This window comes from Podospora bellae-mahoneyi (genome assembly GCF_035222275.1).
Source record: "Podospora bellae-mahoneyi strain CBS 112042 chromosome 1 map unlocalized CBS112042p_1, whole genome shotgun sequence".
NCBI classification, from domain to species: domain Eukaryota; kingdom Fungi; phylum Ascomycota; class Sordariomycetes; order Sordariales; family Podosporaceae; genus Podospora; species Podospora bellae-mahoneyi.
The window spans coordinates 6,041,619-6,066,467 of NW_026946359.1; the positions used below are offsets into that span (position 1 = coordinate 6,041,619).

The 24,849-nt window shown below is 50.5% G+C and overlaps 6 protein-coding genes and 1 non-coding gene across 7 annotated transcripts; 5 read left to right on the plus strand and 2 right to left on the minus strand.

Moving 5' to 3' along the window:
* Nucleotides 1-952: 952 nt before the first annotated feature.
* On the plus strand, nucleotides 953-3,100 carry QC761_117920 (uncharacterized protein; the record flags this gene model as incomplete). The annotated part of the gene is made up of 2 exons (XM_062875081.1): nucleotides 953-1,613; nucleotides 1,671-3,100. 2 exons carry the CDS (start codon nucleotides 953-955, stop codon nucleotides 3,098-3,100), a joined length of 2,091 nt encoding a protein of 696 aa, XP_062738312.1.
* Nucleotides 3,101-3,739: 639 nt separating this feature from the next.
* On the plus strand, nucleotides 3,740-3,811 carry QC761_0020380. Its single transcript has one exon. It is a non-coding gene; the product is annotated as a tRNA-Trp (tRNA).
* A 537-nt stretch (nucleotides 3,812-4,348) lies between these two features.
* On the minus strand, nucleotides 4,349-8,255 carry QC761_117930 (uncharacterized protein). Its single transcript, XM_062875082.1, has 8 exons — nucleotides 6,891-8,255; nucleotides 6,719-6,831; nucleotides 5,812-6,636; nucleotides 5,720-5,750; nucleotides 5,608-5,663; nucleotides 5,479-5,553; nucleotides 5,225-5,421; nucleotides 4,349-5,170 (listed from the first exon to the last, which is right to left on the minus strand). Exons 1-8 carry the CDS (start codon nucleotides 6,999-7,001, stop codon nucleotides 4,389-4,391), a joined length of 2,190 nt encoding a protein of 729 aa, XP_062738313.1. The 5' UTR covers nucleotides 7,002-8,255; the 3' UTR covers nucleotides 4,349-4,388.
* Nucleotides 8,256-9,138: 883 nt separating this feature from the next.
* Nucleotides 9,139-9,933, plus strand: QC761_117940 (uncharacterized protein; the record flags this gene model as incomplete). Its single annotated transcript, XM_062875083.1, has 1 exon — nucleotides 9,139-9,933. One exon carries the CDS (start codon nucleotides 9,139-9,141, stop codon nucleotides 9,931-9,933), a length of 795 nt encoding a protein of 264 aa, XP_062738314.1.
* A 2,327-nt stretch (nucleotides 9,934-12,260) lies between these two features.
* On the plus strand, nucleotides 12,261-12,719 carry QC761_117943 (uncharacterized protein; the record flags this gene model as incomplete). Its single annotated transcript, XM_062875084.1, has 1 exon — nucleotides 12,261-12,719. One exon carries the CDS (start codon nucleotides 12,261-12,263, stop codon nucleotides 12,717-12,719), a length of 459 nt encoding a protein of 152 aa, XP_062738315.1.
* Nucleotides 12,720-18,985: 6,266 nt separating this feature from the next.
* Nucleotides 18,986-22,348, plus strand: QC761_118010 (uncharacterized protein; the record flags this gene model as incomplete). The annotated part of the gene is made up of 2 exons (XM_062875085.1): nucleotides 18,986-19,665; nucleotides 19,765-22,348. The coding sequence occupies 2 exons, from the start codon at nucleotides 18,986-18,988 to the stop codon at nucleotides 22,346-22,348; spliced, it is 3,264 nt and encodes a 1,087-aa protein (XP_062738316.1).
* Nucleotides 22,349-22,370: 22 nt separating this feature from the next.
* QC761_118020 (uncharacterized protein) lies at nucleotides 22,371-24,489 on the minus strand. Its single transcript, XM_062875086.1, has 2 exons — nucleotides 23,194-24,489; nucleotides 22,371-23,118 (listed from the first exon to the last, which is right to left on the minus strand). Exons 1-2 carry the CDS (start codon nucleotides 23,861-23,863, stop codon nucleotides 22,439-22,441), a joined length of 1,350 nt encoding a protein of 449 aa, XP_062738317.1. The 5' UTR covers nucleotides 23,864-24,489; the 3' UTR covers nucleotides 22,371-22,438.
* Nucleotides 24,490-24,849: the final 360 nt, after the last annotated feature.

Consider the following 24,849-nt stretch of genomic DNA (forward strand, 5'->3'; position numbering starts at 1 on the left):
CCAAAGCAGGCTCTTCAAAGGGTGCGGACCCCTGAGTGGGAAGATTGGACGATGATGGCCTTGACTATCAGTTTCCAGCTGATCGGGCGGTAAAGACTGATAAAGATGGATCGAGTCACCGCCGAGAGAAGTGTTGGTGCCGAGGCCTGAAAGCAAAGCTTTTTGAAAGCTTTGGAGCTTCACATCAGTAGCGACTGGCAGCTGCCGCCCGGCTGCTCGTTGAAAAGCGGCCCACGCGACCACTTTCCGTATGGGGCAGAGCACAAAATATGGGGGGAGTGGCAAGGTGGCCGGCAGTCGAGCAAGTTGTAGAAATTGTTGAGAGGGCGATACCACGCCTCCAAACTCGCCAAAAAAGTGACCAAACGCCCCTCTCTTTAGACTCCATGGCGTTGTGCCACTGCCCGCTGCGTAGATTCCCGTGACAAGACAAACCCTGTCCTGCGGTAAGCTTCCTTTCGTGAGAAGAGAGAAAGAAAAAAAACCACATCCCCACCCCTCCTCACATCGGCCATCGTCGCTACTGGCCCCGAGGGAGTGGATGTTTTATCCATCAAGACCCCTCTCCCGCCTCCAGTGCTCCATCACACCTTCCCCTCTACAAAGTACACAACACCCACACCTACCCAAGAGATTACTTTACTTAAAAGGAAGTTGAAAACGTTTTGACCTTTTCCCCTTCTTCCCCTTCTTCCCCTTCTTCCCCTTCTTCACCTTCTTCCCCTCTTCCTTCCGCAAGTCTCAACGAACGACTAGTGAACTAGCCGGGACACTGGCTCGGTTTTAAACTTTACCTTTTCTCCCCCTTCCCACTTCCCTTATTTTTTTCTTCTACACCCTCCCCTAAAACTACCCTTATCCTCGGTATCTCTTCCTTTTATCACCAGCTCGAACCTGAGCATCTGGTTTGTTTGCCAAAGCGCGGGGGGATTTTTACGTACAGAATCGGCAGATGGCCGACCTCCTCCGTCACCATCGTCACCACGCCCCCGGGGCGGGAGTGATCCCTGTCCCCCACGGCCCCTCCACTGGCGACGAGCACGAACACTACCCCAAATCCGTCAGCATGGACCAGCAACATGCCATCTTCTCGTACCTCACCCACCCGGACGACTGCTACACCCCCGAGGGGACGTACTGGGCCGACCTCCCACTCAAGGAGCGGGTCAAGTTTGTGAACAATGTGCAGAACAAGGAGGCCTGGGAGGAAGTCAAGGCGATAGGCAGGATGATGAAGGAAGATCCGCTGAGCCCCGTGTCGTGGTACTGGACGAATGCGGTGCTGCCTGGTGCCGGGCTGGGATTGGAGGGTTATGTGTTGTTCAGTATTGGGAATTTGGAGCCGCTGTTCAGATCTACCTGGCCGCAGTGCTGGGGGAAGAACGCGACCGAGTGCAGCGCCAACTGGGTTGCTTCGGTGACGTATTTGGAGGTTATTGGTATTATGGTTGGCCAGATGGCTGTGGGGGTTATTGGAGATTGGATTGGCAGACGATGGGGGTTGATTCAGGATGCTGCGATCATGTTTGTGGGTTTGCTGATGATCACGGCGAGTTGGGGCCTGGATCTCAATGGCTGGGTTATCTGCTATGCTTGGAGTTTGTTCTTCTATGGTGAGTTTGGGAAGAGAACCGGTGGGAGTTTGGACATTGGCTAACGAGTGATCACAGGTTTCGGTGTTGGTGGTGAATATCCTATTACTGCTACTTCATCGATGGAAAACGCGGTTTCCGCCGGCAAGCTGTCTACGAGAGAGGACCGTCTTCACCGCGGACGCAAGGTCACCATGGCCTTTTTGATGCAAGGTTGGGGTCAGTTTTTCAACCAGGCTTTGCTGATCATTCTCCTCCTGATTTTCCACCACGGCGACGGCAACCCGCCCTACGGCACAACGACCACCCAATGGCTTTGGCGCGTGTCGTTTGCCATCCCTGCTGTCGGTACGCTATGGCTTGTGTACCACCGTGCCTACAAGATGCCGCACGCGGGCCGCCAGCTCGCAGCTGTCAAGAAGAAGAGCAACGTCACAGGTTACGATGTAGATTCCCTCCGCCTTGCCTGCAACATCTTTGGCGGTCGTTTGCTTGCCACGGCTGGCACATGGTTCTGCAACGACGTCTTCTTCTACGGCAACAAGCTTTTCCAGGCTCAGTTTATCGCTGTCTTGAGCGGGCCGACTGAGTCTGTCATGACTGGATGGATTTGGAACTTGTATAACGTCATTGTATCGCTTGTTGGATACTATCTCGCCTCTATCCTCATCGACAACAAGTTCTATGGCCGCAAGATGATGCAGCAGGTCGGTTTCTTGATGTGCTTCATCATGTTTGTGGTCCCCGCCTTCAACTACGAATATTATACCTCTCCGGCCGGTATCAAGGCGTTTCAGGCCATGTACTTCCTCTCGAGTTTCTTCAACCAATTCGGTCCCAACAGCGTTACTTTCCTCGTTGCTGGCGAGGTCTTCCCTACGCCCATCCGCGCCTCTGCCCACGGCTTCAGCGCTTGCATCGGCAAGGCTGGTGCTTTGCTTGCTTCAGTTCTGTACAACTACATTGACACTCAGACAAAGTTCTATGTCGTCCCATGGTTCGGTCTCGCGGGTATGCTTCTTACCTGGCTTTTCCTTCCTGACACCACCGGCCTCGATCTTAAGGAGCAAGAGCGTCGCTGGGCCTACATCCGCGCCGGTCGCGACCAGGATTACCATGGCATTGCCGTTCACCCCAAGCACTTGTCTCTCTGGGAGCGGTTGAGAGGTGTAGGCAAGAACTACAACCCTGAGCTGGACCGCAGGCAGAAGATTGAGGACATTCGTGAGGAGTGGGAGGGCAAGGAAAGAGCTCGTGCCCAGAAGGAGGCGGGTGGTGATGCGACTGGGATGGATGATTTGAGTGACGATGAGTGGACAGATGAGGTGCATCATTACTTCAGAAACACCCGGGAGCCATCGGAGAAGGAGAGAGCTGCGGCTGTTACTGGCAAGGGTGGAGAGATCATGATGACACCGGCGAGCATTTCGACGCCTTCGAGTGCGGCCATGACCGAGAAGGGTGATGAGGAGAAGCCTGGCTCTTCGTCTGCGTCGTCGGCGAGGTAGCAACGTTGGTGACCATGGGGTTTGGTGGCTTTTTGATGTTGGCTGTTTTTTTTTGGTGAACTGGTCGAACCGGGATTCGTGCATGATACTTTGTTGAAGAGCAATGGAGTTTAGGAGTCTCATGGGGTCCTGAATTGAGCAAGGAAGAAAAGCACAAGTTTTATTGATCATTCATTTTTGATGCTTGACTGTCCTGCTTTCCCATGTTTCGTGATATCTCATGTGCTTAGCTTCTGACGGTGGTATTTCTTTGGGATACCAGAGGTAGCGAGTATGGCTGACAGGCGTGTAGAGGATAGATTGGCGGTGGATATTTCGGATCACCTAGATGATTGAATTTAATGACAAGGGAAATTGAAGGAAGTATATTTGTTTGATAATATCTTTGACCAAAAATAAAGACATTTCAAAGACGCAGAATACCTCCTCGCTTCCTCAGCAACCTCTATGCACCCCAGACATTTGTGCATTGCATACCCGTTCCGAATATGCAGCACCTCGCCTCTCCCTGCACGTCTTTGACGCTATTACTTAAGAGAAAGAGACCCTGATTTGTCAACGCATTTCCAATAATTCGTGAAGCCATCACCATCATGGTGATGGTGGGGATTGTAAAAAAAGATCTGAATCCAAGTTGGATGACCCCAACCCGATTTGAACGGATAACCTTTCGATCTGGAGTCGAACGCGCTACCGTTGCGCCATGAGGCCTCTTGCTTGATGTGGAGTTAAGTATGAGTGTCGGTTTATGAAAAGAGCAGTTCGGAGGTGGCTGCTCCGAAAGCGCAAAAAAAAAAAAAAAGAAAAAAAAAAAAAAAGTGGACGTGGTTTTCCGACAACAAAACAACAACCGGCTAGGGGAGGCGGAAAGGGGTCCGAAAAGGGGTTTGAATAACAATGCGGTTAGTCAGCATTTTTTTTGGCAAGGTGGGGGGAGGTTTCGGGGGGTGTCCGGGGAAGATGATTGGGTAATGGCGCATGGGACTCCTTGGCGTCTATAAGCGGGCAGATAAGGCTGTTGGTGGTATTGTTAGGGAACAGGCAAGGAAGGCAGTGATCCAAACAAGCTGTTTGGTGGTGTAGGACAGGAAAACGGTGGTGTCAAGACAGGAGGGGGTCGATCACTCGTCTTTATATACTATACAGCTGTGTCACTTGATCCCATCACTCGAACAACGTGAAGGTGATGTAATAAAATATCCAATTCATCCTCTACTTTGGAGTCCATTCCACAATAAGTCATCGTTTCCCCCCCGCCCTTCTTCGCGGTACTTTCTTAGCTAACCGGCTAACCCTCCTCCAGACCATAAATAGCCCTCACCACCTCCCAGTGCCACGCCGTCCCCCCGTCGATAGACTTCAAGTCCCTCAACCAGTCGAGATACAAACCCACCGTCTCCCTCGCGTCCATCTCAAACCTCTCGCCGCAGAGCGTGCTTCTTATCCTCCTCAACAGCGGCACCGTCGTGCTCAGATGCAATAACAGCAAGATACCAAAGAAGTTCTGGGTGAAGAAGAACATACAGGGCACGAGCCGCTTGTGCTTGCATGTGGGGGACATTGCCACTGGCCATTTCAGCGAGGCCTTGAGGCACTCGGCTGCGCCCAGGGCGTCGTCTTGGGTCACGCTGTCGGGGTAGTGGAGAGCTTTGTAGAGGAAGGGACGGTGGAGGAGGTATTTGGTGTAGTAATAACGAGAGCGGAGAAGCGCGACTTGGACGTCGACGACGTAGGGGTATTGAGCCGGAGGGGAGTCGAGATCGGTGGAGAACATCAGTGGTGGTGCTGGTGTCGATACCGCTGGTAGCGATGATGGTTGACTGGTGTGAGACATGGACGGGGAGATGGGCGTGCTGGCTGGGGTGTGGGTGCTGCCGCCGAACATGTCGGTAGTAGTGCTGGGGAAGGCTCCTGGGCAATCCTCTTGCCAGCGAAGGTGAGGAGGGAGCATGCCGCGCCATTGTTCCAGTTGAAGGGCCAGCTGCTGGATCGTAATCTGGCTAAGGCCAGGGCTGTTGTTTGCCGAAGTAAAGGGGGTGGGAACACCGCCTAACTGGGCGGACATTGGTGCTGCTGTCGTAAGTTAGCAAAGGCCACGGAAAAGGATCGGGCAGAGGGAAGTACTGTTGCTGAGGGCGTGGTGAAATCCCACAAGCAGCCGCCTCAGGACAATCTGCGAGGCGAAATGCTCTTGGAAATGAGACTGTTGGTTGCTAATGACATCGTCTTCACAGAAAGGACCGCTAAAAGTCGGAAGTCCTACAGTGTTCTCCATCCTCTCAAGACCGGTTAGCGGGAACCCCAGCTCGAGATTGAGAGAACTAGACGGGCTCTTGTCAGTGAACCATTTTGAGCTTTACAAACACCAGGCTACTTACGTCTCCAAGATTGAGCAATGCCAAAATGCTCTCCTGATCAGGTCCGCCCTCGGTGAGGATAGCTCTCCGGGGTTGCTACCCACTTTAGCAGCGATTCCATCAAATTGACCCAAACCTAAGGAACCGTACCTGGTTATGAGAGCCTGAAGTGCCAAAGAGGTGGAGGCAGTCATTCTCCAAAAGTCCTGTGCGCCGATTAGCAATTTGCCTTCCAACAGATTGCAGTTTAGGAGAGACACACCATCGGATAGAAGCAGCTCCCATAATATGCACTAAACTATTGTTAAGAACTGGCTGGAATGCTTACACACGACATGGGGCAGGGTGTCCTACCTTGCGAGGGCGAATATCTGAACGTTTTCCAGACTGCACTCCGTGAGATCAAACCCCATTCTGCTTCTCGCCTCGTTGAACAAAGCAAGCCCAGGGGGGTGCGCTTTCGAGCCCCCTTTCACTCCACTCGCTCGTCCGTTGTAAACGTGCACAGGTGCCCCTTCTCTTCCTTCTAGCGATACCTCCCCGAGAGCGAATACCAGCAGGGCGATGGTCGAGGATATCGAGTTGCTGAAGCCGCTCCTGTAAAGGGATGGCAAAGTCTCCTGCATGAAGGACTGGCGATCTAGAATAGGGTAAAAGAGGTTGGTAGTGTCGAAGTAAGCCTGGCTCCACATCCGAACGTTTTCCCAGGTCAAGGTCGTAAGAAGCCCAGGCGAACGCTCAGTGCGCATCGTGCCTTCGGAAGGCAGCCCTTGTGACTCTGGGCGATGGACTCCTAGCATGTGCGAGACTCCATCGCGCTCCAGCGAGGAGAAGTTGACGTGTGGCAACCGCGCCTGGATCGAAGCAAACAGCTGCTGTACCGCTGGCCAGCCTAGCATCTGGTGAACAGAGGAAACATATTTGTACTGGTTCTGACCCACCGGTGCGTTTCGAGACAAATCGTGCTGCAAGTTAAATGGTGCTGCTGTCAGCGCTGGGTCAATCATCGCAGCTCCAGCCTGACTGGCATAGTCGGGTGCCTGAAGATGGGGGAAGCCAACGGCGGAAGGGCCGGCGCTTCCCCGATGGCCTAAATCGTCCACTTTCGTTTCCAAGTTCAGCAACCGATCATCGAGGCCCTTCAACCGTTCGAGAATCTCCACTAGAGTCTTGTCTTTCCTGCACCACGCGTTAGTTGCTCACCGACACCGGAAGCAGGACAGGGCAAAGAAGAAAGGGGCAGGGGAAACGCCGAGCCTACTTGGTGGGAACGGGCTCTCGATAGTTGCACTCGAGCCTGAACTTCTGACAGGTGCCACATTTGGGACGCTGTTCATCGCATCGTTGCTTTCGACTGCGGCAGGTATCGCATGCCTGAAGACAGGGTCAGAGAACATACACTGGCCAGTGATGAGGGGGATGAGGGTCCGAACCTGTGCGGCGATGGCGCCTCTCTCCTTTCTGATATTGGAACTGGATGAGGATGCTATCGAGGGGCTGGCATCGACGGAGGCTGATGTCGGTGTTGCTGGAGGGTCGCCCATCTTCTTTAAAGAAGGGCTGACCGCGATCCAAGCCGGCCTCGGACACTACGGTCAATCCAGGATGCCCGGTGATCGGTCAAATATGTTGGTTTGGTCTCTTGGGTGCTGACACATGGAAGCAGGCCGGCAGCGGAAGCGGGGATGGGTCGACGATAACTATGCCCAACCAACACCGACGAGGCCGTATTGGCGGCGTATGGCCCGTCAGCCCAAAGCTGGCTTGGTGGACAGGACTCGCATCAACCATTTCCCGTCCCCCACCTTGTCTTGGGGACTAGGGCTTGGAGGGTTCAGCGATGACGGAGCAGAAGACGGAGCAGAAGACGGGAGGTACCAAACACAGCGCATGAAACGGTAAGATGGGCGTGGAACGGAGACTGATGCTGGGCACGGGGGTTATATTTTTCGGCTCCAGCAAAGACTCGTGACGTGAGTGGCCAGCCAGTCGTTTGGCTCGCAGCAATAGTTGAGGTTATGACAGGAGCGGGAGGGGGAGGGGGAGACGGAGACAGTTTTGGACACGACGTGGAAGGGGAAGGATTCCGTACGGGCCCTTCGGCAACATCCACGGTATCCAGGTACAGCAAAGGGGTAGGAAGAGAGGGCGTGGGATTGGCCCGGGGGTCATGGAAGATGGAGTCTTCAGAGGGGGCTGGAGAGTTTTCCGAAGCGACACCTCTTTGGGAGGGCCCGAAAAAGTCGGCATGCGCAGGGCCTTGGAACCGGCAGGACGCTACGTCATCGGGCAGGGTGTGTGCAAAGGTGCCAAGCAGTTCCGTTGGCCGTTCAGTCAAAGTTTTCTTCTGCTCGTCCCTCCATCACTATCTCAACTGAGACAGGCGTTCATCCCATGCGGTCAGCCACCATCGACATCGAGATACATCGACCCTTGAGCAGCGATGACCGGTTGCGCTGTCCGCCGTGAAAAGATGATAGCTGCTTGGCTGAGGTAACCGTGTCGGAGATAACTGGGGATCGAGCCTCGCTGGTCGTGCTGTGTGTCTGTGTATGTCCAAAGGTTGAAAGGGATCCATGCCGCCCCGCTTTGACTGCGGCTCCTCCCACACCCTTGGGGACTCGACAGCTGGGGTGCTTTCTTCGATGAAGATCATTTCCGTATAGAGTCAAAGCCTGAATGGTCGCGGAAGGCTGTCGAATTGGCGGTTCCTGAGTATCACTGCACAGCTCGGTGTAAGTGTCACCATGGGGCTCTCATCTTCGCTCTGGAAGTTGTTTCGACGTCAGCGATAGGTTGTCGCCCGTCAGAGGTGCATATCGAGACATTGGTAGTCGGAACAATTTGTTTTTCCGTCGACTTCACGTCATGGCTGCTAACCTGCTGTGCACGGACCCCTGCATCAGCCGTTATCTTATCCATCTTATCAAACAGTGCGACATCGTGAGCCACGCCGTCGCCACGGAGACAGTTCATGCAACATGACAGGGCTGACCACAAACGCCACTCGGATTCATCATGCTTCCTCCAACGGCCAACAGCCCAACACTGTCCCAATCCGCCGGCTAACATGTGCATAGCGATCCAATACTCGGAATTGCCCACACCTACTCTGTAGTCGAGCATCCAAATCAGTGGCGGGTGGCCATTCCTCGATTGACAACACCGCGATTGTGCGTGGCCGATTAATGTGCGGAAGACAACTCTGCACCTCTTACCCTGTTGCCAAGCAGCTATCTTACAAACAGTCTTCTGTCTCAGTCCGAGTGCTCGGAATCTGGCTTGGCATGTCACAGTCTGCCAGACCTCATAGGGCTGTAGGGCTGACCAAAGAATTGTCAACATCTGTACAAAAGAGTTGGAGTGGGGTTATGCGTCCGGTCTTCTCGGTCTCTGGCGTTCCATCTCGCTCTTGTCATACAAATATTGTTCCTTCCCCCCGCCCTACCTTACGCCTCGCAATGCAACACTGTTATTCGAGAAGATGCGGTTGGGCCTTGCTCACTCAAGTAGTCATCATTGGCTATTAAACGATAATCCTGGGTGTATGCGAGTCAGATAGGACCGTGAAACTCATATAAGTCGAGGCTTGTCCCCTTCAAAAAATGAAGACACCGACCTCGACACCTCAAACGACATACACAGTCCCTGCCTATTTCAGTCAACGCTCTCAACACCAACATGGCTTCAACTCAAAAGCCAACCATTGTGCATGTCAATGGCGCTTGGCACACACCGTCATCAATGACTAAACTCATCACTTCCCTTCGAGCCCTCGACTACGAAGTCCATTGTCCTCGCCTGACGTCGGTGAACGGCGCACGGCCTCCTAATTCTAGCCTAGCTACTGACTCGGAGCTTCTTCGGTCGTACGTCTCCAGCCTTGTAGAGGCAGGTCGCGAAGTCGTCATCATTATGCACTCATATGGAGGCAAAGTAGGCACCAACGCTCTGCATGGGCTCAGCCGTGAAGCCCGCTCAAAGAAGGGACTTGGAGGCGGCATTGTCCAACTGATCTATGTCTGTGCTTTTGCGCTGGCTGAGGGGCAATCCATGGCAGCGCTTATTGCCGAGTTCGGGCACGAAGAGTCGATGCCTGTTGTATTTAATATCGACGAGGATGGCGGGCTCAGTTTCCGGGATGCGAAGGGACCACTTATTGGGGATGATCTCGGCGAGTCAAACGAGGAAGAGGTGCAAGCGTATCTCGACTCACTAGTGTCGGTTTGGAATGGACTTTGTACGAGGGATACCGTTACAGGTCCGGCTGCTTGGAAAGAAAACCCGGTTGCCTATGTCTATTGCACGAAAGACAACATGGTGCCATTTGAATACCAGAAGTCGTTGGTGGCGAATATCGAGAAGGAAGGGAGGGAAGTAAAGACGTTTGTTTTGGAGACTGGTCATTGCCCCAACGTCACGGCCACAAAGCAGCTGGTGGGTGTGATTGATGAGGTCATTGTGGGAGCAAACTGATGGTGTTTAGATGCCATCTCTGGAGTTTGAAGAGCAGCATGCAGTACTATTATGGTATCACTCACAGAATCTACCTTAACTCTCATCCGTTTGATGCCCTGGTTTGTGTTCCACAAGTTTCTAGACCGGAATTCACCCGACTGACGCAAAATCGACAAATGACTCTCGAATTAAAGCCATAGTCTTCCGTGTATATTTACACTTCATCTTCAGCCAACAAAATCAAGACACCTAAGTCTTTCTGAGTTGCTCCCTGCCAGGCCACTCCAATTCAAGCAACGCCCCATAGTGGAATATGAATGGGCCATTGGTCCGAGTTCAGATTCGGGCTAGAAGATGCCTGGATTTTGAAATAACTATCCTACCTTATTGCTCTCAGTGAATACTGAAGAGTTACTTGTGTCGTTTACGTAAGTGACTCTGAGCGGGAGCAATGCATCGACAGCAAGTCAACGACATGTTCACTTGACATTTAGCATATTGGGACTGTCTCAAACCTTCACCAGATACCTTGGATATCCACTATGATAGCATTGCTATCGGTCTAGTTGGGTGAATAGCTCATTGCTTTATTCTGACAGTCAGCCAACTTGCTCCCGAGTCCCTGACATAAACTTATAAAATATCTCTTCTCGGAATCAAACCCAGATCTCGAACTCTCTTCTTCCTTTCCATCAAGCTACAGAATACCAATTATCACTTGGTAACGACATCGCACCGAGATCTAACCCTCTCCCAATACCAGTGTATTCTAGCAGCTCTACTCGACTCGCCAGGATGTTCACCATCGTTATCAAAATGCACGTTGCCTTCAATAATCTTATTGAATGCAGCGGAGTTCACACATTCAAAGACAGAGCTGAGCTTTTCGCCGAGTCCGAGTATGTCACAGAACCTGAAGCTGTCACCGAGCCCCGGGGCATCTTGACTCAGGCCAAAGAATTGTCTCTCGAGGGAGACTTGGCGAGCGAGATCATCGCTGAGCAGACGGACAGCACGATTGCTAACGCTCCAAAGACTTTTGCAGCTGTCAACCCAACAGGTGGCCACGAGACTCTGGCCACCTCCACTGACAACACTGGGGGCGCCAAGAATGCCGGGAGGACAAGAAAGACCTGCTAGACTCATACCACCAAAAAGACCAGGAATGCCCGAATGAACCCGGAGTATGTACCTATTTCAGATTTAGGATTCCAGCAGTCACCTAGGTACCTAATGACACAGGTATATTTTCACCAGGCCGATTACCTACACTAACGGAACCACTCCCTATCGAGTGGAGAACCAGATGCCCGAGGGGGCACTCGGTCTGGCCGCGTCCCGCTGGGCGAAGAAGGATTATTCCGTGTAGGTGTCACTCTTTATAAGAACACACTAGATTCAAAAGCTGATTCATCACGCTGCTCTCATATCATCACTGGCGGCCTAGAGCCCCGATGCAGTGGCTGTGTCTACGAGGAGCAAAGCTTGACCGGCTCAAGATGGGCTTAATTGGTCGGCAAAGATTTGATCGCAGGGACACGTGTTCGCTCAATTTGAGTAAACGAGAGGGCATATGATAGATGATATCACTTCTAGGGTAAGAATAACGAGTTGATTATGATGACGATAGCATTTATACCTAGGTACCTAAGGCGGTTAGCTCAACAGGAAATGTGCTTTCTCTTAACACCTTATATTCTAAGAATCTTTCATATGGAGATGCTTTCGTATCTTGGGCAAGCACAGGTTATACTCGTTTAAGCCAGGGATCAATTCGTGAAGTTTCCTACACTTTCAGCACGTTTTATTCATCGCTGCCTTACCTTACACACCTTACCTAGAGATCTGTGGGTGCCCTGAAAGGTGATGAAACGTCCAAGTAAGGCCATTGGTTACAAGAGATTCATCACCACCTGTTGAGCAGGCTGTGCTTCAAAATCTTGCTTACCTTGTCATTGTCCGGTTATGGAGAAATGAGAGTAGGTACCTGACTCCAACATATCTTTCTGGGCTCCAGGCTCTTATTCTCACACAAAACTAGTGTGCTTTGAGACCGTGTTCATCTGGATCACCTACTAGTAAATGCTACATCTCACGTTTCTAGTGAATAGTCTATCTCATCTTTCGGTAGTGGGCTACTCGAAACTCGGCTTACCTCCAAATGTGGACCAACAACCAGGTATAAAATGTTTTTTTCCTCACACAACCACCAAATCTTCCCTTGTTCTACTCACCAACCGAGAAGCATCTTAAAGTCTCTCCTGCATCCAAAGATTTTGTCAAGACCTTTAGCGCTCTCTCCATATTTCCCCAAGCCATATCACCCACACGGATTCGGAGCCACGATGTTTACCATCACTATTATCATGCACGCGGCCTTCAACAGCGTCTTCGATATCGATGGCGCCACCGGGGTGAATAACGGTGCTCGGATCGACTATACGACCAGTTCCAGCGAATCTGTTGAGTCCAAGAGCGCTATCAACAACAGCGATTTGAACTTTGCCAACAGCGCCCCCGCGTTCGACAACGGACCCAGGTCCAAGTGCGCTGTCAGAGGTGCCAGCATCACCAAGCTCGACAATGTTGCCATAGCTAAAAACACAACCAAGCTCAATAAATCTTCGACTGGAACCACCACTAAGCAGGGCAACACGACCAATGTCGCTGTGCCTTCTGCTGCCGGTTCTTGCAAGCAGTGGTCCAAGTCGCGCACCAACTTCCGAACCTCAACCAACCGCTGTCCCGCGAAGACTGCCAAGTCGACTGGCCACTGCCAAAATTGGCCAAGATGGAGTGCTTAGCTCTACGCTCAATGCCGAAACAAATGTCTTATAAGGCATACATCATCATTCCCAATAGGGAAACAATCAATAACTACTACGTATCACAATCACGATCATCATAGCATAGATATTTACGTTCATGACGATATCGCGTTTCCTAATTGCCTTACTGCAGTGCGCATCGAATCCAGTTCAGGGACTCGACCGAATCCTGCGATTTAATTGGTGTAGAGCCTGTACTATCAACAATGGTCATAGATCTTGTTCACGATTTTCAGAGCATGGTAGGAAGATGTTTCGGGGTCATGGAAGCACGCGAACAGAACTAACTTTTACTTTGGAGAAGGAGAGATAGACTTTAATCAGTCAAAATCGAGGTTCCTATCTTTATATATTAGCCTGCCCATTCATTCTGTCTAAGGTGTACTTCCAGGACATCCACATAATGAAACCGGTGAGAGTTGAAGTCTGGTCATGCAAACCATTCCAGCACCTGGAAGAATGAAGTCAACAGAAGAAACAATAACTACAGGCGATTGCCTTGATGATCAAGTTGTCGCTAAGATTTCTCATAGCCATCATTTACTTTGGGTATATATTCAGTTTGGCTCCAACCAACGTTTCATGCACATTCTTGGTCACCGTGGACTCATCATTCACGACCGATCCGACATTATGGGAGCAACCTCCATCGTATAGGTAAGGCGTCAAGCGAGGGCTTACAAATAAGTGTCAGAAAATAGGAGCAAGACAACTCACAGGTTGTCCATCATTTTTCTCACGTTAACTAGGTTCAGACCCAGAGCCTGGCAAAGGTTGTGGCGGGTGTGGTTGATGCGGGCCTGCTCAAGGACAGGATTTGTCATTAGTCACTGCAGCTAGTGGCCTTTGGTGATGTGTCTTCACAATGACAAGATACAGCTACGATAAGGAAGTGTTCGGAAGAAGCAAACTGCGAGATGAGGAGCAACCTAAGGTCCTAAAGCTTCGGGCAGCCCATGGTAATCGGGTGGCTGGGGAAGGTGATTCTGAACTCCTGCCAGTCATATAGCCGGGGTGAATAACCTCCCGGCAGTAAATGGAGTCATCCTTGGAAACTATAAAGTCCCCATTCCTTTTTCAAACCCTCCCTCTTCTCTCTTCATTTGTACCCATCCACCACACAGCTTGAGTCCTGACACCTCATCAGAGCAATCTCCGACATATCATCGCTACAATCGAGGCACCACCCGAAAGTCTTCCTAATCCACCGGCACATCCATCTTTACGATCACGATACCTGGAAGGATGTTTTCCCAGTTCAAAGCCGATACTTAGGACAATATGAACACCAAATTGACCAGTTCGAACCCGTTTCTGGCCAAGGACAGCATCCAGAGCAACGCCAATCCTTTTAGGAACTCTTTCATCAAGGGCTTCTCTGATGGGAGCGAGACTGGTACATCTGAATATCGATCGATGATGACAAACATTGTATGTGACTAGTGGATCTTTGGTACCTACCGAAATCTCTCAACTATATACTATTTTATTTAAAATCAGTCTGTGATTGGGATCACGATCTCTCTGCTTATTGCTGCTGGCTAATTTCAGGCGCTCAGGGGCTCAGCAGATGGTTCATCGAATCTTGCAATCTAAGGTAAACGGGTAGTATGGAGCATGCAGTGTCAACAATCATCTTTTCTCCACTATTGTGACTCTTCTTCCGGTAGAAATGTCCAGGTGGACTGACGAATTTGTTTATGAAAGCTCATCGCATATATGGCGCATGGTACGAAGCTATTGGGAAGTCTTTGTGGAGAAGGTCAGTGCAGTTGTTGTTTACGGGGGTCCGGGGCTTGACGCATGTCGAGATGTGATTGGCTCTTGACCTGCGATGTCAACAACCATCTTGTTCACCCAAGGTACTGACACTTTGCTGCGATGATGCTATGGGTGCAAATATGCATTTTCAAGAATCAAATTTTGTCAACTCGCCCAGATTTTTGCTTAAAGTCAAAGCCTCATTTTGCCGTAACAAATGAGCCAATAGCTCACTTCATACAAAAAACTGCCAATCTTTATTTAGGTATCTCCATTCGTCCGACAAGCACTTAGGTCAAGCTCGACCTACCTACCTACCTACCTACCTATACATCTTGTGTTCACTACGAGGTGATCCTTAAAATTCCGAAATGCAATGCAAAATGCCTCATCATTATCATCACTGATGCGTATTACCGTGTATTTGTACTACAGGAGTGTACGAGGTGTGCAACTCGGCTTACTCTAGCTTTTGCAAGAAGACGAAAATTCACGCAGTGGTTTGGGCGCTGCGTCATTCCAGTGGTATGGAGATGCCTATGGTGACCAGCCGTTCTAGGTCATAATCAATGCTTGGTCCGTTGAGGTCTAGAACTTTTGTAACGGTTAGGTGACACATCATTGTGTATTAAGATATATAGCATATCCACTTGCAATCTGTTCGGAAGGTTCCTTGCCACTCACATGAAATTGGTGTTTTTTTTCAGCCACAACTGTGGAGAAGTTTTCTCTGTCCTACGTTCATTTCGAAGCTTTTAGGAGTAACTTGTGGGTTTGAAACCTCATTTGAAGAAAGGTTCACTTATTATCCGGGTCTGAGAGAGATAACGAAGGTGAATAGATATCGCATTAGATACAAGTTCTTAGACCGCATGACTGTGGTACTCCCGCTCTATTCTTCTCTTTTACATTAACAAACCGGTCAGGCAAGACGAATTGCTACTGCCTAGTCATCACAATAGCTAATCTCAAAGCTATCTATTAGCTTATCGGTATATTTTCACAGTGTCTTTTCCTACTAAAGAATGCAGCAAGACTGCCTAGTAAGCTAAGCCTAAGGTGAACAGTTCTAAGTCTACAAATACCATTGTTCGGTATGGAAATGTCCGTACGACTCCCTCTTATGTTCCACAGACGCCCAGCGAGAAAATACATAATCTAAAAACGAGATTTTCTTAAGAAAAGACCAGAATGTAGGTGATCTGTATTTTGAGGTTTAATTTATGATGGATCTGGACAATGATACTAATGCGTTTGTGATATCCCAAAGCCTAAATGCTATGCATATTTTGCAAACTGTCCAGGGCAATTTACGTGGTAATATTCCAGATGACAATCAAATAGCGGGTACCTTTTGCAGATTCTGCTGGAGAAATCCCAGATAGTGGACACGGAATAATTATTCAGCACACTTTACTAAACTGGTTTCTTTGATCCGTAGTGCATGTAGCTCATGGCAGACGACACATTACCGAGATTCATGGGGCTTTCTGTCCGGGAAATACGAGTTGATGTCACTTGAGCTGGCTATACATGTGTAACATGATGGTCTGGTCATTCGAAGGAATGTATTCTAGAACGAATGATGCCCCCGACCGAAGCGCATGTGGGGTAGATAACATGAACTGATCCAGAGCAGAGCGCAAACTTCAGGTACTTGAGTCTTGATTTATGCCTTGCCTCCCGTGTTCTTCCCCTGCAGATATAAAATTGGGAAAAAGATGTGTCGGTTTCTTCCGAGGGCATTGCGTTCTTCTCTGACTTCTAAGGCCAACTTGGCCAAGAGAGGGAAAAGCTCTTCAAGAATGTGACGGTCACCTAGGCTTGGGGACGTTGACAGTCAGGGACAGACCGGAAGTTTTGCAATGAGAAACTTGTCAGCTGGATGAATCGAGAGTACATGTCGACAAAACACAGAAAGGCCGTCTGTACGAGTGATGTGCCGTCCTGATTTTCTGTTCGACAAGCGGACACATTTATTGAAGTGGGCCATTCTGGGCTTTGGCTTTGCAAGCCTACCTAGATACCTCGCCCTCATCACCGTCTCCCGTGAGATGCCGAGAGCGCGATAGACGCTGCCATACACTTTTCTTCTTCTTTATTCTTCACTGCCTTTTCGTATCTTAGACTTCAGATTGGAAACGAAACCTGTATTATTCGCTTCAGTAGTCCCACCCAGCATTTTAATGCTGGTATAATGTTGTGTGGGGAGCCACAACTGGCTCCACAAAGAGCTTAGGCCAACCTGGGCTGGTTTGTTTGGGTCTGCAAGATTTCTGGGTTTGCCTTTCCATAGCTAATATCAGTCAACACTTTTATACCAACATATATTTCACTTGTGCTATCCACATAGGTGGGCGAACGCGAATAGGACCCGCCCGGGGCGAGTGCGAGTGAACAGCTAGAAGGTTTGAGCGAGAGTGAACTAGGTACCAGGGAATTTAACTGGTACTAGGAAATTTGTAATATAAAATCTTCTGGAGAGTCAATCCTTCCTCTTCTTTTTCGCACACTATCAACTCCGGCTTCTAGAGATTCTTTTCACCTCAGTCAACCATCAACTCAACCACTCTGTGAAACCGTCAAGATTCACAGCCATTCCCTCAACATGACCGCGATGTCTTCTTCGAACAATTTTGCAAGCGAATCCGCCCAGAAGACCATGGAAGCCATCATCAAGAGTGGCGCTGCCAGCTCTGGCAGGTTTAACGCTGCTTCAAGTCGCACACCTCGTGCCCTTTCTGACATCATTTTTAACCCTAAAACTAGGGGAAAGTCTGCCAATGAGAAGAAGTACGTGATTGTTTAGAGCCCTAATCTACTTACACGACATGTCTCATCAATACTGGCGAAAGTAGAGCCTAAACGCGAATTTAGTGGCGTAGGGCCTTTTTGAGAAAGAAGCAAGACATTTCGACTGGGATCCAATGGGATAATTGGTCGGCAAAAGCGAGGGGATAATGGCTTTGGCAAAGAGATATCAATGACAGTAGGACATTGCTTGATGGGTGATACCTTGTGAAAATCAAGCCGTGCGTAGGAGAATACCTATTAAAATGGTATAAAACTAAGCGAGTGATGAAACTATATGTAGTAAATCCAAGAGAAAGCAAATGAACGTAAGATTGAACCGAGCCTGATTATCTACATTCCATTCTCATACTTCTCATATGCTCAAAACCAATCTCATTGACTTCCACTCCGTCGCAGTACACATAGTCATTACCCTAAGCTGCACAACCCCCACTAGTCAATGCACCTTGGGGTTCCACCCGAGCTGGTGCAAATCGCAGTATCACAGTCAGTGATTGTTCCATGCAGTTCTGATTGCTCCTTCCATAGTGGTCAGATAGCAGTAATTGCAGAATGTCACACCAATCTTCACTGTGACATTGAACCTGACGCCGCTTGAGATCAACATTAGTCATTGCCGTATCTCTAGATATCATCATCATATCCATTCGATATTTCTAGCCCTTTCATCCTCCATCATTGTGGCCAGTCAGCAGTTCAACGTTGCGCCTCAAGAGCACTTCGTACACCATGTCGCCGGAAACTACCCTCGCATGACCCGGCTCTCGAACAACACCCATTCTCTTCGGCTTTACCGGCTTCTGACCAAACGGCGAGCGTATCCTCAAAATATCCCACGGCACAGACCAAGGAAGAAATATTTGTCCCCCACGGAGAAGTCACCCGATGCACCACAAATTGCTTCCTTTGGCGATGGATCAGTGGCTGTGGTGTTCATGACTGACGAAGGTAGTGCAATCCCTGCTTGACCGAAGAAGGCCTCGATAAAGGCAGCTTTTAGCTGTGCACCGACAAACGGCGTTTTCCAACTGGTTGGTCATCGGACCGTTGGAAACACTGCCAGCTTCTGGCCGGGAATCATGCAGTTGCACAACAGTGCGCTGCTATCCGCATATGAGACCGGAGGAAGGGTCCAAGGTAGGCTTTTGTCATTTATCTCAGTGTCAGTTCGGACCCCAATGAGTTTAACACTTGTGATAGCTCCGTCTGAGTAAATGCTAATTATTGATATCATAGATCACGGATCATTGAGTTCCTTGGCGGGATATTCATGATAAAAAGGCCCATTTGCAGACCTTCCTGTTCAGCGACCTTGTTATCCACCCGACACACACCCCCTGACGTCTTCACCTTAGCAAATTTGCTTCCTTTCACAATCATGAATGCGGCGAGGCGGCTAATGGCAGCTTCTTCAAGGCATTTCCTCCATTGGCTATCTATCTGCACAAGCAGACAAATCTCTCCAGCTTGCGCATGTGGAGGTGAGGCCTACTGCAGAATGCTCGGAGGCCCAATAGGAAGATAGTCGGGCGTTTGTATCTTCCAATCTGTGTTTTTCACCAACACTGCGATCGCTTCCTCCATTCCAACTCTCCACTCATCTCCTCTGTTCCAGAGCCCTTCGCCGGTTTCAAACACCTCTTTCACTCAGGGGACTGGAGCGCAACATGGCAACTCTCGATACCCTCAAAAAGGCCCTCGTGAAGAAGGCAGCCACGACCACCACGGCAAAGCAGTCATTGTCCGACGAGCAATACAGTGCCGGTTTTGACTTTTTCTTGAAGGATCCGGCATGGAAGACTTATCAGGACTTCATCATACCTCAGCTATCGCAGCTTTTGAGTCCGCTCTTCCAGTCCCGCCTTCGCATATCTGTGCTGGAAATTGGACCTGGCCCAATGAGCGTGCTTGGACACTTGCCCGACGACCAAAGACAAAAGATCGCAAAATACGATGCTTTTGAGCCGAATAAGCTCTTTGCTTCTAGATTGGAAGAATGGCTTCGATTCAAACCCTTCCCAAATCTGGAACACGCCGCCAGCCTCGACCGTTCTGCTTTCACTTCGCGTGTCGATGTGTACAAGACTCCCGGTTCCCAGGAGCAAAGATTCGATGTCATCCTCTTCTGCCACAGCATGTACGGCATGAAGCGGAAACATGAGTTCATCAACAAAGCCCGTGACATGCTTCCTGAGCGGCCGGGAGGTGGGATGGTTGTGGTGTTTCATCGTGACAGCCTTCAAATCGAAAATATGGCCGCTGATCGAACCTTGACCTTCCCCACAGGTGTGGTAAGCGTGCCAGACACCGACGATGATCTCGACTCTTTTGCACAATTCATCGCTGCGTCAGTTTCACATGATGATTCCCTTCGAGCTTCCTGGCGAGAAGTTTGTCGTGGGCTGGGACTTCGCGACACTGTACACTCAGGAAGGATATCTTTCAGCACACCTGAAATCATGACCGTCTTCACTCGAGATCTGGGCTATAGCGGGTACTTGTCGCGAGTGCAGGAGCCGAGGGCAGTGAAGAACAGACAGGCTGGCCGACGCCATCCCAGGGGAACTAAACAGCCTAAGAATCTCGAATCTATTCAACAATGCGTGAATTGGGCACTCAAGAAGAGGACGGGTTTGACTGTTTTGGGCGGCGGTCATAGCGGTCATTGTCTCTGGTATGGCATCACGGCGGTTGATATGGGGATCCTGAAGAATGTGTATGTGGTCACAGCTGGGAATACCATGTCAAGTTCCCTGATCGTCGCCGAGTCGGGTTGCAGCACTGGAGATATCATCCGGAGATGTGTTGCAGACGGTCTGACGGTACCTCTTGGGGCGCGACCCAGCGTGGGGGCAGGGCTTTGGCTACAAGGCGGTATCGGCCATCTGTCTCGGCTCTATGGACTGGCGTGTGATGCGATTGTCGGTGCGGTAGTGGTCAGTGTCGATTCCGGGAAGGTTCTCAGCGTTGGTCATGTTCCCGATCAGCATCGACCTACCCATGCAGTGCAGGTGGATGGCAAAGATTTGCTATGGGCTATCAAAGGTGCTGGGACCAACTTTGGCATTGTCGCCAGTGTCACTTTCAAGGCCTGTCCAGCTCCAACATATACTGTGCGGAGCTGGGTCCTTTCATTCAACGACTTGGTTTCAGCCAGGGCGAAGCTGAGGGAGTTTGACAACCTCTTTGCCAGAACCCTGCCTAGGAGCTGCTCAGCGGACGCCTATCTTTTTTGGAATCAAGACCGGTTGCATCTTGGCGTAACAATGTTCGAGACCTCCACTGCCACTAGTTGCGTCCCATTGATCGCTTTGACGACGGCTTACAAGATTTTCGGACCGGAGAGAGGCATTCAGACTGTGGACAGCATGGGTGTGTTCGATACTGAGATGTACATGTCGGAGATGCACGGTGGTCATGGGGGTGGCAAGACGTCCTCTTTCAAGCGATGCTTGTTCTTGAAGAATATTGGAGAGGATACTATCACCACCATCTTGTTGAAGGCCATCGAAAGCCGGCCTACGCCACTATGCTATCTTCATCTCCTCCAAGGTGGTGGTGCCATCAACGACGTGCCAGCAGACGCCACCGCGTTTGGGTGCAGGGATTGGGATTTTGCGTGCGTGATCACTGGTGTTTGGCCTCGTGATCAAGATGGGAGTAAGCAGGCTACAGCTGCTGTGTGCTGGGTGTATGAAGTTGCTGAGATATTGCTGCCTCTCAGTACTGGCGCCTATAGTACCGATCTTGGGCCAGACCCCCGTGATGCAGCTCTGGCAGCCAAAGCCTTTGGGCCAAACCTTCAGCGACTTGCTCGTCTCAAACAGCGATGGGACCCCCACAACGTATTAGCCTATTCCTGCCCACTCCCGGCGCCGCCTAAAGACCCGAAACTCATTGTCCTCGTCACCGGTGAAAGCGGCGCTGGTAAGGACTTTTGTGCTGGAGTCTGGGTCTCACTCTTCACCAAGAACAGCATCACATCGAGTGTCTCAAGCATAAGCGAAGCGACTAAACGCGCATATGCCACAGCCAGTGGTGCTGACTTGAACCGCCTCCTTGAAGATCGTGACTACAAGGAGCAGCACCGAACGGCATTGACGACGTTCTTCCAAAACCAAGTTAACGAACGGCCTCAACTCCCACGGGAACATTTCCTTGAGGTGGTGCATGGTGCAGATTCCGATGTATTGTTCATCACGGGCATCAGAGACAAGACGCCTGTAGTGGCATTCTCCCCCTTGGTGCCTGGTAGCAAGCTTTTGGAGGTCAGAATCGAGGCCAGTGAGAAGATTCGACGGGTTCGCCGGGGATTGGAGACGAGCGGTGACACTGATGAGAAAGCTGAGAAGCACACGCCCAGCATCACGATCTCTAACAACGCAGAAGGGAAGTCCGCTGCGATAGCGGCTTTTAGTAGGCATTTGCTGCCCCTCATGCTTCCATCCCTCCAACGTCTGAGAGACATAGTCCGCCAGATCACTGACTTTCCAAAGACTGACATCAACTTTCGTCATATCCTTGGAGTCTCCCAGACCCGCGGTGGATTATCGCTCTGCACATCTCTTCTACAGACACATTTCACTGGTGGTTGGTCGCAAATCTCGTCGATTGTATGCGTTGAGACTGGTGGTTTCATCTTTGCTTCTGCACTGGCGTTGAAAGTGGATGTCCCGCTCGCTCTGGTGCGTGAGAGGGGCAAGCTGCCACCGCCAGTTGTTTCCATGGCCAAGGACGTATCGCATATCTCAGGTATAACTGGAAATAAGGAGCCTAATGAGGTCATGATTGAAATGGAGGTCGGTGTCATCCCCAAGGGCGGAAAGGTGGTAGTGGTGGACGATGTGCTCGCTACTGGAAAGACACTTTGCGCGGTACTCAAATTATTGATCAAAGCCGGGGTGGAGATGAAGAATATTTCTGTGATGGTTGTGGCCGAGCTTCCGTTTCACAAGGGCAGAGAGTTGTTGTACAATGAAGGTTTTGGCAGCGTCAGCATTCAGAGTCTACTGGTTTTTGGGGGTGCTTAGAGCACAAATAGAAGCACAGCACGCAAATACAACGATTCATGCTAGGTACTAAACTTGCACATCTTCAGACTATTTAAGTACAAGCCAGAGTCATTCCATCATAAGAGCAAATGCAAATCCACAATAATCAAATCCGCCCAATCCCCCCGCGTCCATTCTTCGTATGTCCAAAAGGTCCGCTACCGCCCCTACTGTCCTTCCCCTCATCCCAGTGAGTGGGAATGCCGTCGTCATCTCCAAGCCAGTCATCACCCCCATCGTCATCACCTCCATTCCCAGGCCAACCAGGGAAGCCACCATTGCCCCATCATCATCACCGCCATCATGATCCCCACCAGGATTCCCATCATCACCACCGCCAGATCCAGAGTCGGATAGTGAACTGTTCCCTGCGGTCAAGCAGACACCACCATTGACGTCCCATGCATCAACACCTCCACTCTTGGCAGTCAAAGTCGCAGCGAAGACGTTGATCTCCTGGGTGGTCTCCTTGACCGGCTCGTAATGCAGGAGGTAAAACAAAACGACAACATCAGGACTGCCCTTGACAATGATGGAGGCAAGAGAAGACCCCGGGATAGGGTTGTTGGGCAGCACAACCGGCTGCGGCTGGGTCACGGCGCCAGATGCATCGACTTTGAGCCGGAAGATCTGGTTTTGGAGGTCGGTCGTGTAGAAAGCCCAGAAGTTGGTTTTGTCATCGACGGCGGTAATGGCTGAGTGAGCGGAGAGGGTGATGGTTTTATCGTTGATGGAGTAGGTTGCGTAGTCTGTGAGCAGGATGTTAGAAGAAATAGGGTATGCACAGAAGCTAAACAGAGTCAGGGGTAAAAGTCGGGACTGACCGTTGGGTCCTTGATCTTGGGAGGAACCAAGTTCGAGTTTGTCATACTGGAAGAAGACGACCGGGTCGTCTGTGTCGGTGGGGCTGTTGTAGCGGATGACTTCGATTCCTGGCTGAGGGGGCACGGCAGTGAGGGCTGTGCCGACGAGAGGGGGGTCATCCAGGGGCGGGTTGCCAGTCTGCCATTTGTAGGTAGGGCTGTGGTTGACTAGGACGATGTTGCCTGTCTCCGATGTGTCCTGGTAGTACAGGCAGACGAAGTCGTAGCCTCCGTGGTTGACAAGGCGGACAGCGGCGAGCTTGGAGTAAGGGGCGCACTGCCATCTCTGGTCGTAAAGCTCGCCTTCAACCCACTTGGTTCCGTTGAAGTATATGTCGCGGAGGTAGTTTTGCTTGTCGACGAAGAAGACGAGGCGTTTGGCGTTGTAATAGATGGATTTGGAGTTGATGGCAGCGAGGGGAGTGAAGCGCTTGGCGGGAGCGCTGCCGGACTCTTTGGTGAGGCCTATGCCTGTTTGGTCGCCTGTGACTTCGTAGGTTGCGGGATTGCCAGCGAGCTTTCCCTTGATTTCAACAAGCTCGCCGTTGTAGGCTTGGGCGTAAGTGAAGATCTCGCCTGCATCGTTGACGCAGGCTGCGAGAGCAGTGTTTGGGAGGAAGTTGAAGGACATCTTGATGATTGGGGATTGGATGGTATGGAAAGATTCTTGACTTGTGATTGATGCTGTTATTTCAGCTGACAGTTCTTGCTGGATTGTGAGTCTTGTATGCTTTTTGACCCACGGCGAGGAGCTCACTGCCCTCAGTACCTAGTATGGCTGTGTGCTTTATCAATTTCTACGTCTGCCATCCTTTTAGTGTACCCGCTCTTCAGTGAAGATATCAAAACACTGGGTACATGCAAGAGGAGACTTCCCATTGGGCTTTGGGCAACCTGCAGATTCCCCTCAACACATCCCGCGATTTTCCTTCCGTCAAATAGCATCGCCTCACTACATCTGAGCAGTCTTCGGGCCTCTCGCTCAAGCCTTGGCATTCAGTCACAAGGTCGCAGTATTGCTCTTTGAGATAGGATCAACCCTCAGAAATGAAGCTGAAAACATCGCCAAATTCCTTCAGATTCACCGAACCCAGCTGAAAATCCCTAAAAGGAAAAGATTCTCGCTTGTAAAGGTTGTGAATAAATGCATGCACTAGGAAACACGGACAAGATCACCATCCGGCAGACATGGCATTGGAGTTGACAATTTTGTCTCAGCTGGCCACAATTGCGAGCATCATGAAATGATGCCGTTTTCATGACCGTCATGTTCTTGAAAGTAACACCGCATATTTGACGAGCCGGAATAAATGTCCTGAAGCACGGGATTGGTGGCTTGTTTCTCGGCCCGTGTCTACATCCCTTTTGACCCCTCATCATGGTGCATAACCGACGGGCTGGACAGCGGCTGTCCCGTTGTCAGAAGTTTGTGTCCAGTAGGTGGTCAGAACTTTGTGTAGGAGTGGATTGTGGCGCTGCTGAAAGAAGGATGCATGACAACTAAGTCGAGTTCACCAATGGATTCTCGTTGAAGCTTAGTCTCTACATGTTGGTGTGTAGAGTGGTTGTGAATACGGTAATGAATGATGGGGACAATGACTGAGGGCGTCTGCTGGC